Below are 16,027 nucleotides of genomic sequence, written 5' to 3'. Positions count from 1 at the left end.
AGCTGACAAAATTTTGCAGGTAGAGGCACGTCGTGATCAAGACAAGACAGAGATTAGAACTTTGGTAGAAGAGCAAGTGGTTGAGGCATGAGGAACAGGAAAAAATGTAGGAGATGAGAATATTCAGATCGTAATGAGCTTTAGAAATCTGTGTTATGAAGTACAAACTTTATCCTGGGTACAGTGTACAAATGGGAAGTCACTTAGGGGTTTTAAGTATGGAAACCAACATATCAGAATTGTGATTTAGAAAGATCATTCAGTTGTTGAAGAGAGCATGCTTTGGAGAGGAACCAGACTAGAGGCATGGAAATCAGTTAGGAAAATGTCATCACGATCCAGGTAAGAGAAATGTTGGTCTCTGGACCACAGCGGTAGCAATGAAGATGGAAGGAAGTTAACATATCCCCAATGTTAAGGGAATAGAATGGCAAAGATCTGGTGACTAATGCAAAAATTAGTATAAAGAGAGGGAATGATTCCCATTTCTAGTTTACCTGGGTGGATGATGGGGTCCATCTGATGGGACAGAGGAGGAGAGTTTGGGGGACAGGGAGAAAAATATAAGAGATAATTTCCATTTTTTGACAACCTTGAACAGTCTCTTCCAGAGCTGAGTTCATCTTAAGGAATGGATGAAGGGCTCTTTATTGAAGTACTACAACCGTGACTCCACTGACAAACAACAAAACAGTGTGTGTGTGTGTGTGAGTGTGTGCGTGTGTGTGTGAGTGTGCGCGCGTGTGCGCACGCCTTTTTGGGAATGGGATGTATAGATGGGGAAGACAGACTAGGTAGAAAGAGTGGGTTTTTTTTTGTTTTTTGTTTTCAGGCAAAGAATTTGCCTTCTAGATGTTGGTGGGCGGACCAAATCTGCGAATTAGCAATCGGTTCCACAGTGATATAATACATATGGAAGAGCAAGGATGATTCCCATGTAATGATGGTGTGCCCATATCAGGTACTGACAAAGGAAGTAGTAGCCAACTTGAAAAAGTGAGAAAGGCAGTGAACACTTTTTCAGGACCAACCAGTAGGCTTTATTCCACCACATTTGGGGTCCTGAACTGTGTTAGTGGAAGGTACCAGCATTGCTAAGATGTAGATGAGGAGCTGTATCCAAACCGGACAGGAAACAGATGCACACTGAGAAAAGTAATAGAGGTCAAGGAAGGGACTACAAAAGTATGAGCAGGGTTAAAGCAACGACGAGGAACGGTGAAGCACAGGGACTATCAACAGTGGGGAGTTGCAGGCAAGGGGAGGAGACGATGATTGGAACTCTGAGAAATGCGGAGCTGTAGGAGGGAGGCCACCCTGCAGCAGCAATGGCATTTGGTAGAGGAATGCAACCACTGCCAAACCAGAGCTCAGAGGGAATGACTGAGGAGCAAACAGCCCTGTCCTTTCTCTCCTCTTGTCCTCTACTCCTGCCAGTGCCTCTCACGGGCTGAATCCAACTGGAAGCCAGAAGGCAAGGGAACCCAAATGTGTCATCCACAGAGGTCAGCTTGACGTGGCAAAGAGCAGCGTGGAGAATAGAGTGGGTCTGCAGGGGCAAAGAACATTCAGCAGAGGAACTTTCCTCTTGAGGGAAAAGGGTGAGGCGGGGTGCCTCTAAAGTGAGGACTGTGAATCAGAATTAGAAACTCAAATGAAATAACCAGCAAGCTCTAACCAAGGAAAAAAGGTAAAAAGTAACTAGACTTTTCTTGGAAAAAAAATAATTGAAGCCCAGGGTGGGGGTGGGAGGGGGAAGAGGGGAACCTGACAACTGATGTGGAAACACTGTACATTCTCCTTTGAAAATGAGGAAGACTGAGAAAGCTGTACAGAATGCCTGGCAAAGCAAAGAATCAAATCTAGAGCTAAGAATCTGTGATTTAACAGTATACAAATACATGTACCCTGCAATTTCTAGTTGTAAGTGAAAATTTCCTGAAGATTTTTGATTGTGAGGAAGAAGCCTTGTTCAAAAACGAAGATCTTACATGTGTATGTGTGAGGGTGGGATGATTTCCAGAATTGGCTTCTGGATAGTTCAAGGCTTTTCCTAATTACAGGCCACTGATCAGGATTGAGGACTACAGAACTAATGGAATGCGAAATGCTCCAGCAGCCAAGTTATATAAACAATTAGAAAAAATTGACAGTTTGCAGTTCAAGTTTGTTTCATCTCTTTTAAATAAAAGCAAGAGGAGGGAAACTCCCCAAAGAATTCTTGGAACACAAATGAGGCCCAGGTCATGTGCTATAATCTACCTCAGCAAGAAGACAAACTATTGGGTTGACTACAGATCATTAGGGCAGATAAAGAGGGCCAGTTGTCTCAACATGCCCGCGGGTGAAATGACTAAGTGGGACTTCTGTTCCCATATGAGGAAACTTTGAAGGATCCTCATTTTATCCAGTGGGCAAGTCCTGTTGATTGTAGAAAAGCCACAGTGGAGAAGGGTGCTCAATTAAAGTGATAATAATACTAACACTGCAAGGTGTAAAGAGAACTGATTTCCTATACTTTTATTCAAAATGTTCAAAATTTGTATTCCTTAATGATTAAAAAAAGTGGTATCTGGGACTTTCCTGGCGGTCCAGTGGTTGAGACTTTGCCATCCAATGCAGGGGGTGTGGGTTTGATCCCTGGTCAGGGGACTAGGATCCCACATGCCTCGGGGCCAAGAAACCAAAAACATAAAAGCAAGGGCAATATTGTGTCAAATTCATATTGTGTGTGCAATATTGTGTCAAATAAAAAATGAGGACTTCCCTGGTGGCACTGTGGTTAAGAATCCGCCTGCCAATGCAGGGGACACAGATTCGATCCCTGGTCAGGGACGATCCCACATGCCGTGGGGCAACTAAGCCCATGTGCCACAACTACTGAGCCTGCGCTCTAGAGCCCATGAGCCACAAATTCTGAGCCCACGTGCCACAACTACTGAACCCGCACGCCTAGAGCGTGTGCTCCGCAACGAGAAGCCACTGCAATGAGAAGCCCGTGTACCACAACGAAGAGTAGCCCCCGCTCACCGCAACTAGAGAAAGCCCGTGCACAGCAACAAAGACCCAACGCAGCCAAAAATAAATAAATTTAGATTTTAAAAGAAGACTTTAAAAAAATGGCCCACATTAAAAAAATCTTTAAAAAAAAGTGATATCAGAAATGGGGAAATCATAGTATAAAATTGGAGAATATAAATTGCGTTGCATTAGTATAACTAATTCCATAATTATTCCATAGCTTTATTCCTTAGGCATTTTTGGTGATTTTGAAGAAATAGTTACTGAACACTATGTAACACACACTTTATATTCATTATATCATTTAATCCTTACAACCACGTTCCTGGGCAGGTATTTTACAAAAGTGGAAACTGAGTCTGAGAGGTTAAATGACTCATTCATAGTCACACAGCTCATAAGTGGCAGTTGATTCATGCCTAGTCTTACAGCAAAATGAATGCTTTTTCTACTATACAATTCTGCTTCTCTGTCCTTACGGAAGTTTTGTTGTATTTTTTTTTTAATTTTAGAAGTGACTATGTACTTGTGCTCCAGTTACCATGGAACAGTATGTTAGAAAAGTAGACATGGAGTATTCATTCTCAAGAACAATTAGAATATCTGTGAGAATCCCTTTCGACACTAATCTTTAACTGCTTATTTTTATTATTATTATTAACATGGCTGTGTCACGCGGCTTGTGGGATCCTACTTCCCTGACCAGGGATCGAATCCAGGCCACGGTAGTGAAAGCACTGAGTCTTAACCACTGGGCCGCCAGGGAATTCCGCTTAGTTATTTTTTAAAACAGCAAATCCTTCATGTGTGCGGACCTTATAGGAATTAAGCCTCCTAGAAGGAATATTAGTCCAATTCCCTGCAAGAAGAATGTCAGTAATTCTGGAAGACTCACTGCAGCTGGAAAGGGAGTTTTCAAATGGGAAATGCGGAAGACAAGAGCAGAGAGAGAACTGTCAAGAACTATGTGACAAAAGGCAGAGTAGCAATGGGACCAGAGTGGGCAAACAAGCAGTAGTGACTCTCAAACAGATGAGGCTAGGTTTTAGTACATTACCTGGGCTTTGTGAAGAAGTCCCAGAGCTGGAGTTTTAAAATGCCTCAAAGTCAACGTTTTCCCCTTGCATTTTTTCTGTGTTAAGAAAAAAAAGGTTTCTTTTCACACAAAAGGGATTCCTCCTAGGATGCCCAACCTAGGGGATGGTTCTGTGTGCCTTTTTGAGATTATGCTAATACGTGTGCCTAGTGCCAAGGAGGATCTCGGGATACTCCAGGATCCCAGTACTGACATTTCTTGAAGAATTTGTCCTTATGCTCTGTGATGACCTACAATTTTATGGTCTGTTAAGCAGAGTATTGATGTATATGGATACAATATGCTTGCAGGTAAAGTGCATCTGACAATTCGAGAAGTAGGAGGGTGCTCATAACATGGTGTAAGTTTGAACAATACTGGAATTATACAACGAGGAAATTGAGGGTTGAAGTGATGTCAGAGCAGGGCGGGCATTTCATATAGTGTACTGAACATTACCTCTCGTGTCAAAGGGAAAAAATTCAAAAATTGGCCTAGGCCTGCAAGATCATTCTGGTGTACTGGGGAAGAAGGCAGATGATATAGCCAGGTCAAAAATGTGCCATCAGGCCATTCTACCGTGCTGCCAGGTGTTACATGCACAGTCGACCCTCCCAGTTGCTTTCGTACCACTGAGCTAAGCAGATTCATAAAGCTTATCCAGAGATTTTCTAATCTAAAGCACACACCACTAGGAATCACCACACACCAGGAATCAAGTTGCCCTTCAATCTAGACAACTAGATTTCTTTGGATAAGTGTCTTCATAAAGAAAAACTCTAGAAGTAGTACAGACAGCAGAACTAGTACTTTATGATCTACTAAGAATTCAGAAGATTGTATTTAGCATGACTTTACATTAGTGGATAGCAAAGAGCCAATCAATGCTTATGGAATAAAAGACTTACTAAAGTTTGTCAATTGTGGAGTTTCTAACTTGGAGCATTTGCATTGTCTTTTGTTAGCATCTCTAGGTGAGGGAAAAAAATGAAATTATTGGTGTCAACTTTTATATTCCTTTTGGCAAATTCTTTTTTTTTTTGAAGATGTTGGGGGTAGGAGTTTATTAATTAATTTATTTATTTTTGCTGTGTTGGGTCTTCGTTTCTGTGCGAGTGCGAGGGCTTTCTCTAGTTGTGGCAAGCGGGGGCCACTCTTCATCGCGGTGCGCGGGCCTCTCACTATCGCGGCCTCTCTTGTTGCGGAGCACAGGCTCCAGACGCGCAGGCTCAGTAGTTGTGGCTCACGGGTCCAGTTGCTCCGCGGCATGTGGGATCCTCCCAGACCAGGGCTCGAACCTGTGTCTCCTGCATTAGCAGGCAGATTCTCAACCACTGCGCCACCAGGGAAGCCCTTGGCAAATTCTTGATTGTAATTTTGTATTATATAGGAAAAGGAAGCTTAACAATTCTGGGGCTGATAGAAGGAAGGACAAACTTCATATTATCAATTAAGCTGAGACATTTATTGAGTAACTTCTATGTGCCAGGTTCCTTAAAGAAATAGGCCCTGCCCTATGGGAGAGCTCACAAGTGTATGAAGTAAACAAAGTAAACAGGTATTTTCAATCTAATGGGGTTAGATCCTGTTTTCATATAGCTTAAGGCAAACTCCCTAATCATTTCAGATTTTCTCAAGTAAAACATTCTAAAATTAGCAATACTTTCAACTGCCTGCATGCTTTGGTAATTATGCGAGGTTCCCACGGCACAGGCTCTAGAACCCAGTTTTAAGGACAGAAACACCTTCTCAACCTATGAAGAGCTGAGCATTCTCTGTAACAGCTGACTCTCCATAAACTCACAATTAATTGATATATAAAATGAGCATTATAATGGGAATTACAATGGGAAAGTAAGCTAGTTGGAGGACTGTGGTAACTTGGCTGCACAGAAAGGACATACACTCATGCTTAGTACGAGATAAAGACCGAGTAATAAACTAGTAAGCACAGAAATGAATATACTTACCAAGTTTACCAAAAACCTAACAAAGACCTGGACAATTTCAAAGGCTATCATAGCATAGTAAGTTGTTGTTCTCTAACCATGAGACAAAAATGCCATCTCAAGATCTGGAGTTAAAAACCCAGAATGAATGGACTTTATTTTTTTTTTAAGGCTTTTCTTATTTTTCCAGATTCCACACACCCTCATTTGTTACTGTAAAATAAAAACTTTTGCTTTAGTTTACAAAAAACTCAGGCTCATTGCAGAAAACATAGAAAATATGAAAGTATAAGGGTCAAAAAGCTAGACCACCCATAATTATCACATAAGGCTAACTTCTTGAACATTTTGGCGTTATTCCTGTGAGGCCAGACCATTTCCTATGTATTACTATGTGTTTTGTGTCATGTTTTATATATTGATTTTTACTTTCAAGTGGAACTTTCCAGACCTTGTCCCAGGTCCTAGGAATGTACTCTACTTGGACCTTGCTGGTATCTCACGAAGACTGACTACTCAGACCAGCAGTTCTCCAACTTTAGGGTGCATAACGATCACCTGGAGGCCACCTCGGAACAGGCTGCTGGGCCCCACCCAGTTTCTGATTCAGTAAGTCTGGCTGGGATCTGAAAGCTGCATTTCTATTGAGCTCCCAGGTGATGCAGATGCTGCTGCTGCTGGTCTGGGATCATACTTTGAGAATCACAGAAAACTGAAAAACAGAGAGACCAGCTGTTTAAACACTGATGTGGCTTGTATTCTCAAAAATACTTAGTGTCACTATTTAAGTAGAATTTTTTCTCTTAAGTTGATTTCATTCAGGAAATAAGTGTTATAGGTCAGTTCACTGAAGTCCAAAATCTATTCATATTTAATAGGAATTGGTGTGCTTTGGCTAGGAGGACCTTCTGAGTGTTTTTGACCACAGCCATTCCACATTCCATAGTGAATTCTGAGCATATAAAGGCCCTTGGTTGGCACCCAATTGCCTCCCCAGCCTCATCTTCCCTTAGTCATCCTCCCCTTTGGCACCAAGATATTTCCTCATGGCTCCCCACACTTCCCTTTACACATGCCCTTCTCTATACCTGGAATGCTTCCCTTTCCCACCATTCTTCCAATGAGACTTAAAACCACAATTCAACTGTTGTATGTCTGTATGAGCTCCTCCCTGAAACACTAAGCAGTAAATCACTCCTTTGTGCTTTTAGTATTTTGTTCTTTATATGTTATATTAAAACTATGTTTACTTACCTATGTTAAGTCATACAACCCTAAAGGGTAGGTAGTGTGTCATACTCCGATCTGAACCACTGACAAGTTTAGAGTGTGTTGAGTGATACAGACAGATAAACAGATAATTGCAATATATAAAACACAGTGCCTAACCCAACAGCATATAAGAGAACCTCTCTAAATGGTCCAGAAGCACGTGCTCCTATAGTGAAAGACAGTATAGTGTGATGGACAAGTGTAGCAGGCTTTTGAGCTAGACTTACTTGAGTTCAAACCTTGGCTCTGCCACTAGCAGTGTAACATGGATAAATTACTAATGTTACACACCTTAGGGTAACAGAGGTGCCCTTCTCAAAGGGTTGCTGTAAGTCACGAATGGGTTAATACATGTAAAATGCTTAGAGTAGTGTCTGGCACATAGTGAGTGCTCAACAAGTGTTCACTAATGTTATTTCTACAGTGTAAAAGGTGCGAGCTGGTTTTCCTCTCAACAACCAGAAATCAACAACCCAGTTCGGGAAAATGACAAACCTGTGAAAGATGTAACATAAAGCAGAGAAGTAGGTATTATATGTCAAAAACTTAAGTACTGATGAAATAAATATATATTCTCCTGGGATGACTATTTTAAATAAAATCCATTCATCTGTATGTTTAGGTTCAGGTGTGTTTGTTAAAAAATAAAACAAAAAAAGCAGCTCTAATACTAGGGTAGAGTCATATGAGATTATCTTTGTAGTTCAAAGACCATCAAGTATTAGCATTTTTATGTGTTTCAACCTAACACTTTCTAGTTACACTTTGCTCTCAAAAACTGAAGATAAGCTTTCCACAGATATATGTGAGAGAGAAAGAAAGAGAATTAGGTTTTCTGTATAACAGCAGAAAATAAAGGAATTCTGCCTCCAAAGCATCTTTGGAGGACACCTAATTCAACCCCATAAAAAAACAAAGTCAAATGTCTAGGAGAGAATCTCAAAGTAAATATTTTGAAGAGAATAATGAGGTATGCTTATATATTTTAATGAATTCAGAAAAATCTCCACTGCCTCTCTTCACCTTTTTTTAAAATTTCTTGGCTGCACCACGCAGCGTGTGGGATCTTAGTTCCCTGACCAGGGACTGAACCCACACCCCTTGCATCCCCGCATTGGAAGTGTGGAGTCTTAACCACTGGACTGCCAGGGAAGTCCCTGACTCTCTTCATCTTGTATAAAAGTATAGGTATTGTATGTGATCTGTGACAAAGGAAGGGAGGGAGGGAGGGAGGGAAAGAGAGGGAGAAAGAAAAGAAAGAAAACGACAATTATAGCCTTATTTGCCCACCATAAAGATATTTAACTCATATTTATCACTTTACATTTTTCTATATAAATGTATTCTTACAGCCATCAACTTGCAAAGGAGCACGTCAAACTTAATGTTACTCAAATTTTCTTTAATAAAGAAAAATCAAAGGAATAATTCAACAAATATGCTCAAATGACAAAGATGATTTGTTTAGGAATCTTAAGGGTAGCAGAGATGTATGCTAAGAGAGTACCATCATAAAAAAAAAGGCATTCATTCATTCTATGACTTGAAAATGTCTCAAGATAAAAATACTAATTCAATAAGAAAATATTTCATATTTCTTTTATCACAGAGACTGTAAATTTAATTAACACATTTCTATATCAAGTTATGCAGTATACCTTCCTTTCTCTAGCTTCTCATGCAAAAGATTAGGGAGTTTTTCTCAAAATAGAGCAAGTCAGTGCTAATATTTTCAAGTCACAGCTTGGAGTCAGCCTAGAAGAGCTTGGCTAGGAAGGACATTTATATTCACCTGTACCCCAGCCTGATATCAGCTCTCTCCTTTTTTAGTTACCCTCTATTACTAATGAATGATTGATACCTTATACTTACTCAATAGACAAATTACAACAAATGTATTTATAAATTAATATAATATCATTCAATGTGGAGGAGAGGAGCTGGAGCCTAATGACACCCTGGCACTGTTTTTAGAAAAACCACCTCATTCCAGCTAATAAATAAAAATGATACTTTAACAAAAAGTATTCATCCTGCCTATATGCTTCCCCTAAAATGCTGTGTAAGAGATTTAGAATTCAATAAAATTAGGATATAAAAAGTAATGAGTACACCTTTAAAAAGGTAAGAAGTATAAATGAGAACTGTTTCCTGTAATCCTAACCACATTACCCCATGAGTAATTTTCAGGACAATTATTGTAAAAATACAATAAATACTATAATGGAAATATAGGGATTCATTTATTACTTTTTGGTTTACAAACAAAGGCACCCAATAATGCTTCTATTTATTTCTTATAAAAGACTATCGATTTACATTTAAAACAAAAAGCAAAAAACCCTGAAACAGTTCCTACAGACAAGCACAAAAAAGGGAGAGAAGATTTTTCCTCCCTGCTTCCAAGCTTTATTACACAGATTCAGAAAATATTTATTTTATACCATCCTTAAGTCAAAGAATGTATTGCCATGCTTCTCTGTGTTGAGTTTTTGAACATATTAATGTTGCCAAGTCAAGTTTAAATACAGTTATAATGACTTCACGACTGACAAATGCATATGTTAGAATTATAAGAATCAAGGGTGAATAGGGAGAAAAAACCCAATGTTTAAAAATCAGCTTTATCAAATGAGTTAAATGAAATATTAGATTTATTTAACAGGCTACCCTGTTAAAATTTGAGTTTGTGTGTAAAACACAATCAGAAAGAACTAAAAACCACATCTAGCAAATGACATAAATACAAATGATTTCCAAAATCTTTGTTTGAGTTAAGCTTAAAGTCAAGCTGGTGAGGATTAACAACCTATATACTTTTTATACTAATTTTAGGACTTTAAGTTCCAGAATGACATATTAATTTATTCATTAGCTTTCTTTTGACAGAAGAATTCTAAACACACAAAATTAATGCAGTGGCCTCAGCACCCTCCCAGTTATCATTTCTTTAAGTTAGATTACAAGAACAATTACTAGAACTGACAGAGTTCAGAGACATACACCTTCCATGTGCTTCACACACCTGCCAAAGTTGTACCTGATTCTTTTGCAAGACACAAAGACAATTCATCTGATTCTAAGTATATTCAGCAGATGTGTAAAAATCATACAAATGTTAGCATGTTTTCAACACATTATGGAAATGTATTTGGAGAGATGGAGTACTCAATGTATAGAGCATCTATAGTTAACTTTGTGGGCCACTTCAAATCAAAGGCATCATCATTTATTCCATTTTTAGACACTGCCATGGTCTCTCACACCTTACACAAGGTATGGTCCTAAACCAGAGACTTTAGTATCATTGCAAAGAATACATATGTATTTATATTTATATACATATTTCTTTTAAAATAATGTTTTAAAAGGTTTACTACAGAAAATCTGGCTTCAACATGGAAGCATTTTCCTTTTCAAGATTATACACCTGCATGGAAGAAGGTGGTTTCCTTTACATTTAGTTTTTTCACAATAACAAAATAAATTTCTTATACATTGCATTTAATTTGATGAAGAAAATTAAGATGTAAAGTTCTATGTAACTTTTTGTATTGTGAACTGACTTCATTAAACATATTCAAGATACATTGTTAATGATTTAAATATAGTACAACTTGATCAGCTAAATTAGAACATGTTATGCTGATATGTTAAAGCAAATGTGTTATAACAGTAAGGAGAGTTATCTACTATTAAGATTTAAAGGGAATTATAATGTATCATTAAAATATACATCGATTTTCTTGCTATTACTTGTTTCTATAATGAATTCCTTTCTAAAAGCTAAAACCACATGCAGAAAAAAATAAATGATATCTTTAAACTCATTCAACAGTTTGCTACTTTATGTGGTATGTAAATAAAGTTCTTTAATTTTATACACATTATTTTATGTATTATTTTGTTTTTCTGGAAGAAATTCAGCTCTCAAGGTCAAAAATTAGTATGTGTTTACACACATGAGAACATTTTCTTAATGCTATGACTACCTGCAAATACATTCTTCCATAGTAATGTACTTTTAGTTTTCATTGGAAAGACAGTATAAGCCTTTTAAAGTCCTATTAATAAAATTTATAAAGGGCAGAGAGCATAAGTATGGTGAATTCCTCCCTGCACCCACACCTGCTTGTCAAAGTCTCAAGTAATCATCCAGCTTCAAAATATGAACAAAATGTCACAGAACTGATTTCCATTTGGTCATAATGTGGTCAAGAAAAATGTATTCCTATTCTTTTTGATACTAACTGTCTTACTGAATTTTCATTTTCCTTCTAAAAACACATAGCATATGTTGACATGATTCTCAAACTCATTTAGATCCAGTAGGGCCTCTATAATAATATATAGCCTTCTGATTATGAAAGCAACTGACTGCTTATAGAAAAATGATATGCATCAGACCTCTAATCAGAGAAAGAAAAATGAGAACGTGTCTCTCATGTCTGAGACCACTCAATAACTTACAGGATGAGGTGAAAATAGTTTGGTTGTAATTTTAACAAAACTAAAACCCACTTGAACTGATGAAAAGAATCAAACACTGAAGAATCAAATATCTACCACTTAGCTAGTATTCCTGTCCAAATAAATGCTTTCCACTGCACTAAATATTATAATTAGAAAATCACTGTATGTTAAGGCATATTTTAATTAATATGTTCCAGAATTGCACAGTTATACTGGTCAGTGTTCCTCACCCAACCCCTTTTCCCCAGGGATCAAAATGTTAAGTCATGGTTTTGGTGGCTATTATAGATTTGAGTTGGCATACCACAGTGTATTCACTAGGTTTTTATGAGCATATGTTACATAAAATGTTCCATAATTTACTCCACACTCTGAGTTAAGATGGTTTAATGTCTTGACAAAAGGTGAAATGACTTAAGTACATTTTACATTTTGTGCATTTAGACCACCATATGCATAGATGTTCTAATGCTAAATTCTTGTCTTCAGTATCTCATAGTGCTGGATGCTCGGAAGTAAGACAGAAACTTGTAGCACAGACTAACCACAAAGTACCAGATGTTTCTTGCCATTTGTGATCTTGCGATAAAAATGCGCCAAATCAGGATCACGAGGATAGTATTGAAACCGTAACGTATGTTCCTCAACCTGAAAAGCAAATCAAGAAATGTACTGGATACTATTTTCTAGAATAGAATATTGTTGGACAGCAGATAATTCATGCTCAGTTTTAATCTAATCAAAGTTCAAATCCATATTAAGCTGCAACTTATTTAAAAACTAACTAGAAGCAACTTCCCTGGTGGTACAGTGGTTAAGAATCCACCTGCCGATGCAGGGGACATGGGTTCGAGCCCTGGTCCGGGAAGATCCCACATGCCACAGAGCAACTAAGCCCATGTGCCACAACTTCTGAGCCTGCGCTCTAGAGCCCGTGAGCCACAACTACTGAGCCTGTGTGCCACAACTACTGAAGCCCGTGCGCCTAGAGCCAGTGCTCCGCAGCAAGAGAAGCCACCGCAATGAGAAGCCTGCACACCGCAATGAAGAGTAGCCCCCGCTCTCCACAACTAGAGAAAGCCCGCTCACAGCAACTAAGAACCAACGCAGCCAAAAGTAAATAAATAAATCTATTAAAAAAAAAAAAACAACTAACTAGAAGTCCTTAAATTAGAAAGTTAGCAAACATCAAACAAACCTGACTGTGCACATTCTGGACAAGAGTCCATCAAACAATGCATTACCTCTATTAATAATGAATAATGCAAAGTTTTTTTATAACTACATTTGGGATGCAAATTTATTTATTTAACAAGTATTATTTAGCATCCTTCTGTATGCCCTATACTGTGCTAGTCAGCAAGTACATTAGTAGGTACAATAGACATATCTCTTGCACTTCGGAGCTTCCTATCTAATCTAAAAAGGTAGATTCATCATATACATCATCCTACAGACAAAATAAACATTTTTTGGACATCTTTAGCTGCTTACAAGTTGTCAGACAAGTGAATTTACTCCTTCAGTCACAGGATCAAAAGCCAACTGGACAAGTCCTCATTCATGAAAGAAACATGGCACTTGCTCTAAATAGGAAGACCCTCCTATTCTCAAAGAGCAACATGCACATTATCTTGCTCATGTTTCAAAACATTTTTGATGTTTTTTAATGGTGTTAGAAAGGAATATAAATCCTTTAGATATGCAATACTGTTACATAAATTCCATTAACTTCAACAGGCAGTGAAAGATATAAGACTACAGTTGATCCTTGAACAACGTGGGGGTTAGGGCATCGACCCTCCAACAATCCAAGTATAACTTCACAGTCAGCCCTTCTTACCCGTGTTTCTGCATCAGTGAATTCAACCAACTTCACATTGTGTAGTAATATAGTATGTATTTGTAGAAAAAAATCTACATGTATCAATAAATGGACCCATGCAGTTCAAACCCATGTTGTTCAAGGGTTAACCAAACAACACACAAACAATGGGTGTAGACAAAAGAGCTTTGAATTAGGAGTCAAGGATCAGTATTCTAGTTTGCCCTGCCACTTAATACAATACGACCTTGTCAAACACAATTTTCTTAAGTCTCCATTTCCTCATCTATACAACTAGCTGCCCTATAAATTCTCAAAGAGTTGAAAGCACAAGAAAAATAATGTGAAACTTTTGAAAACTGTTATAAAACTTGTATTAAAAAATTACTGTGGGGGCTTCCCTGGTGGCGCAGTGGTTGAGAGTCCGCCTGCCGATGCAGGGGACACAGGTTCATGCCCCGGTCCGGGAAGATCCCACATGCCGCGGAGCGGCTGGGCCCGTAAGCCATGGCTGCTGAGCCTGCGCGTCCGGAGCCTGTGCTCCGCAATGGGAGAGGCCACAACAGTGAGAGGCCCGTGTACCACACACACACACACAAAAATTACTATGAATAAAAGAGATTACTATTAAAACTAACTGCATCTCTGAATAATGGATTAATAGTAATTTTTCCTTTTCTATTTTCTGAGGTTTTTTTTTTTAACAATTAGTATGTATTACTTTTATAAGAGACTAAGAGAATAATTACAACTATTTTATAAACAAGGAAAAAAGTTCTATAGTGAATAATGTATTATTATACCTCTTTTCCTCTTCTAAAGATGTATTTAAATAGGGTAAAAGAAACTTTACATTACCTCCAGTTTAAAATATATTTTTATTTTCTCCTAATATCTTTACTTCTTCCTTCACTAGCAATAAGGGAAGATAAAAGTGATATTTAAAACTAAATTCCACCTGACTTTATTACTAATGGACAGTATAAGCTGATGAAAATAGTAAGGTTCAACAATCATAGGCTAAATTAATACTACCATAGTTACAGCTCAAAGGCAACCACTTTTCTTAAATATTGATACAATATGTTATTAGCAGTATCTCAATTTATCAGCTTAGAAAAAATTATAATATTTCATAAGGAAGACAAGATGAAATCAAACCCATAAAAAAACGTACTTGTTCAGATGTTTTCTAGCTGCAGGGAGGCCAGACATTTCTTCATTCAATACATATTTCTTAGTTCCCATACAGTAGTTCTCTATATATTCTGCCCAATGTAACTGTCGTACATCAATATTAAAAGTCTACATAAACAAAAAAATTATTGGTTACTTTCTTGGATAATTTTTTTCACAACCAGTCAAAAATTCACACTTTTTCTAAAGGCTAATTTCACATGACATGATTACAAAACATTTACTGTATTAATTTTTTAAATGTTACTGCTATTCACAAAAAAGTTCTTATTTCATATCGTCCATTAAACAAAGAAACGTTTGAGAAGATAATCTAAAAACTCATGTCAGCTTTTAAAGAGGAGTACACGAAGAAGAAAGAAGCCTGCACCATTAAAAATAAATAGATAAACCGACAAAATCCCATTGCGCAAATAGACCTAAGTATTCCTTTTATACATGTAACAATACACCTGTTTCCAGTTTCCTTCTGTCTACACTATCTCTTCTTTTTGAACATCCTGCATACCACACAGATTAATTTTCCTAGAGAAATAGTATTGACATCAAGAGACAGAATATGTTATGAAAGCTGGCTTAGGAATTTAGATAAATTTAAGTAGGCCATTTGATGAAAAGAGTAGATAAATCTGAAAAAGAAAGCCTTACAAAAATGCTATTTCATGACAAAATAAGAGGGCTATACACTGCTCAGTGCTCCTCCACACACAATCAGGTAATTTTTTTGGTGTAATAAATTATTCACAATTTAATTTACCATTATTTCTGAAAATAGCAAGTTCTAGACCAAAAATAAAAAAGCTACCATAAATAAATCACTAAAGTACCAGCGCACTGAAATGGAGACTTGACTTAAGATATGAGATATTATGAGACGGTCACACATATGTGCAACTGTATTCCCATAGGAAGAGTGAAAAAGAATAGAACAGAAGCAGTATCTGAAAAGACAATGGCTGGAAAATTTCCAAAAATGGTGAGAGACCAAGCCAAAGATTCAAAACACACATATACCACATATACACACATATATCTACACATATTAGAGTAAAACTGCTGAAAGTCAAAGAAAAAATTTTTTTAAAAACCAGAGAAGGCACTGTGGATTACCTCCAAAGAAACATTAGTCTGACCAACTGACTTCTGAAAAGAAGCAGTAGAAGCCGAAAGACTATGAGAAGATGTCTTCCAAGTGCTCAAAGAAAGCTGCTAACA

General features: G+C 37.6%; 1 protein-coding gene across 4 annotated transcripts in view; it reads right to left on the bottom strand.

The window, feature by feature from the left end:
* The window catches only part of FAR1 (fatty acyl-CoA reductase 1), a 91,921-nt gene that overhangs the window by 9,819 nt on the left and 66,075 nt on the right, over nt 1-16,027 (bottom strand). For 2 of the 4 annotated variants that reach the window (XM_029208630.1, XM_029208631.1), the window contains exons 12-13: nt 14,793-14,920; nt 8,764-12,438 (exon numbers count right to left, since the gene is read on the bottom strand). In XM_029208630.1, the coding sequence (XP_029064463.1) occupies nt 12,276-12,438; nt 14,793-14,920 (291 nt within the window). In that variant the 3' untranslated portion in view covers nt 8,764-12,275. Of the gene's footprint in view, nt 1-4,078; nt 4,154-8,698; nt 12,439-14,792; nt 14,921-16,027 lie in introns of those variants that run through there. The other 2 variants (XR_003791495.1, XM_029208629.1) reach the window with 2 other exon arrangements.

Source organism: Monodon monoceros, unplaced genomic scaffold (genome assembly GCF_005190385.1).
Source record: "Monodon monoceros isolate NGI ecotype Baffin Bay Population unplaced genomic scaffold, NGI_Narwhal_1 Super_Scaffold_7, whole genome shotgun sequence".
Lineage (NCBI taxonomy): Eukaryota > Metazoa > Chordata > Mammalia > Artiodactyla > Monodontidae > Monodon > Monodon monoceros.
Note: the sequence above shows the minus strand (reverse complement) of the source record. Positions and strands in the feature narration are given on the sequence as shown.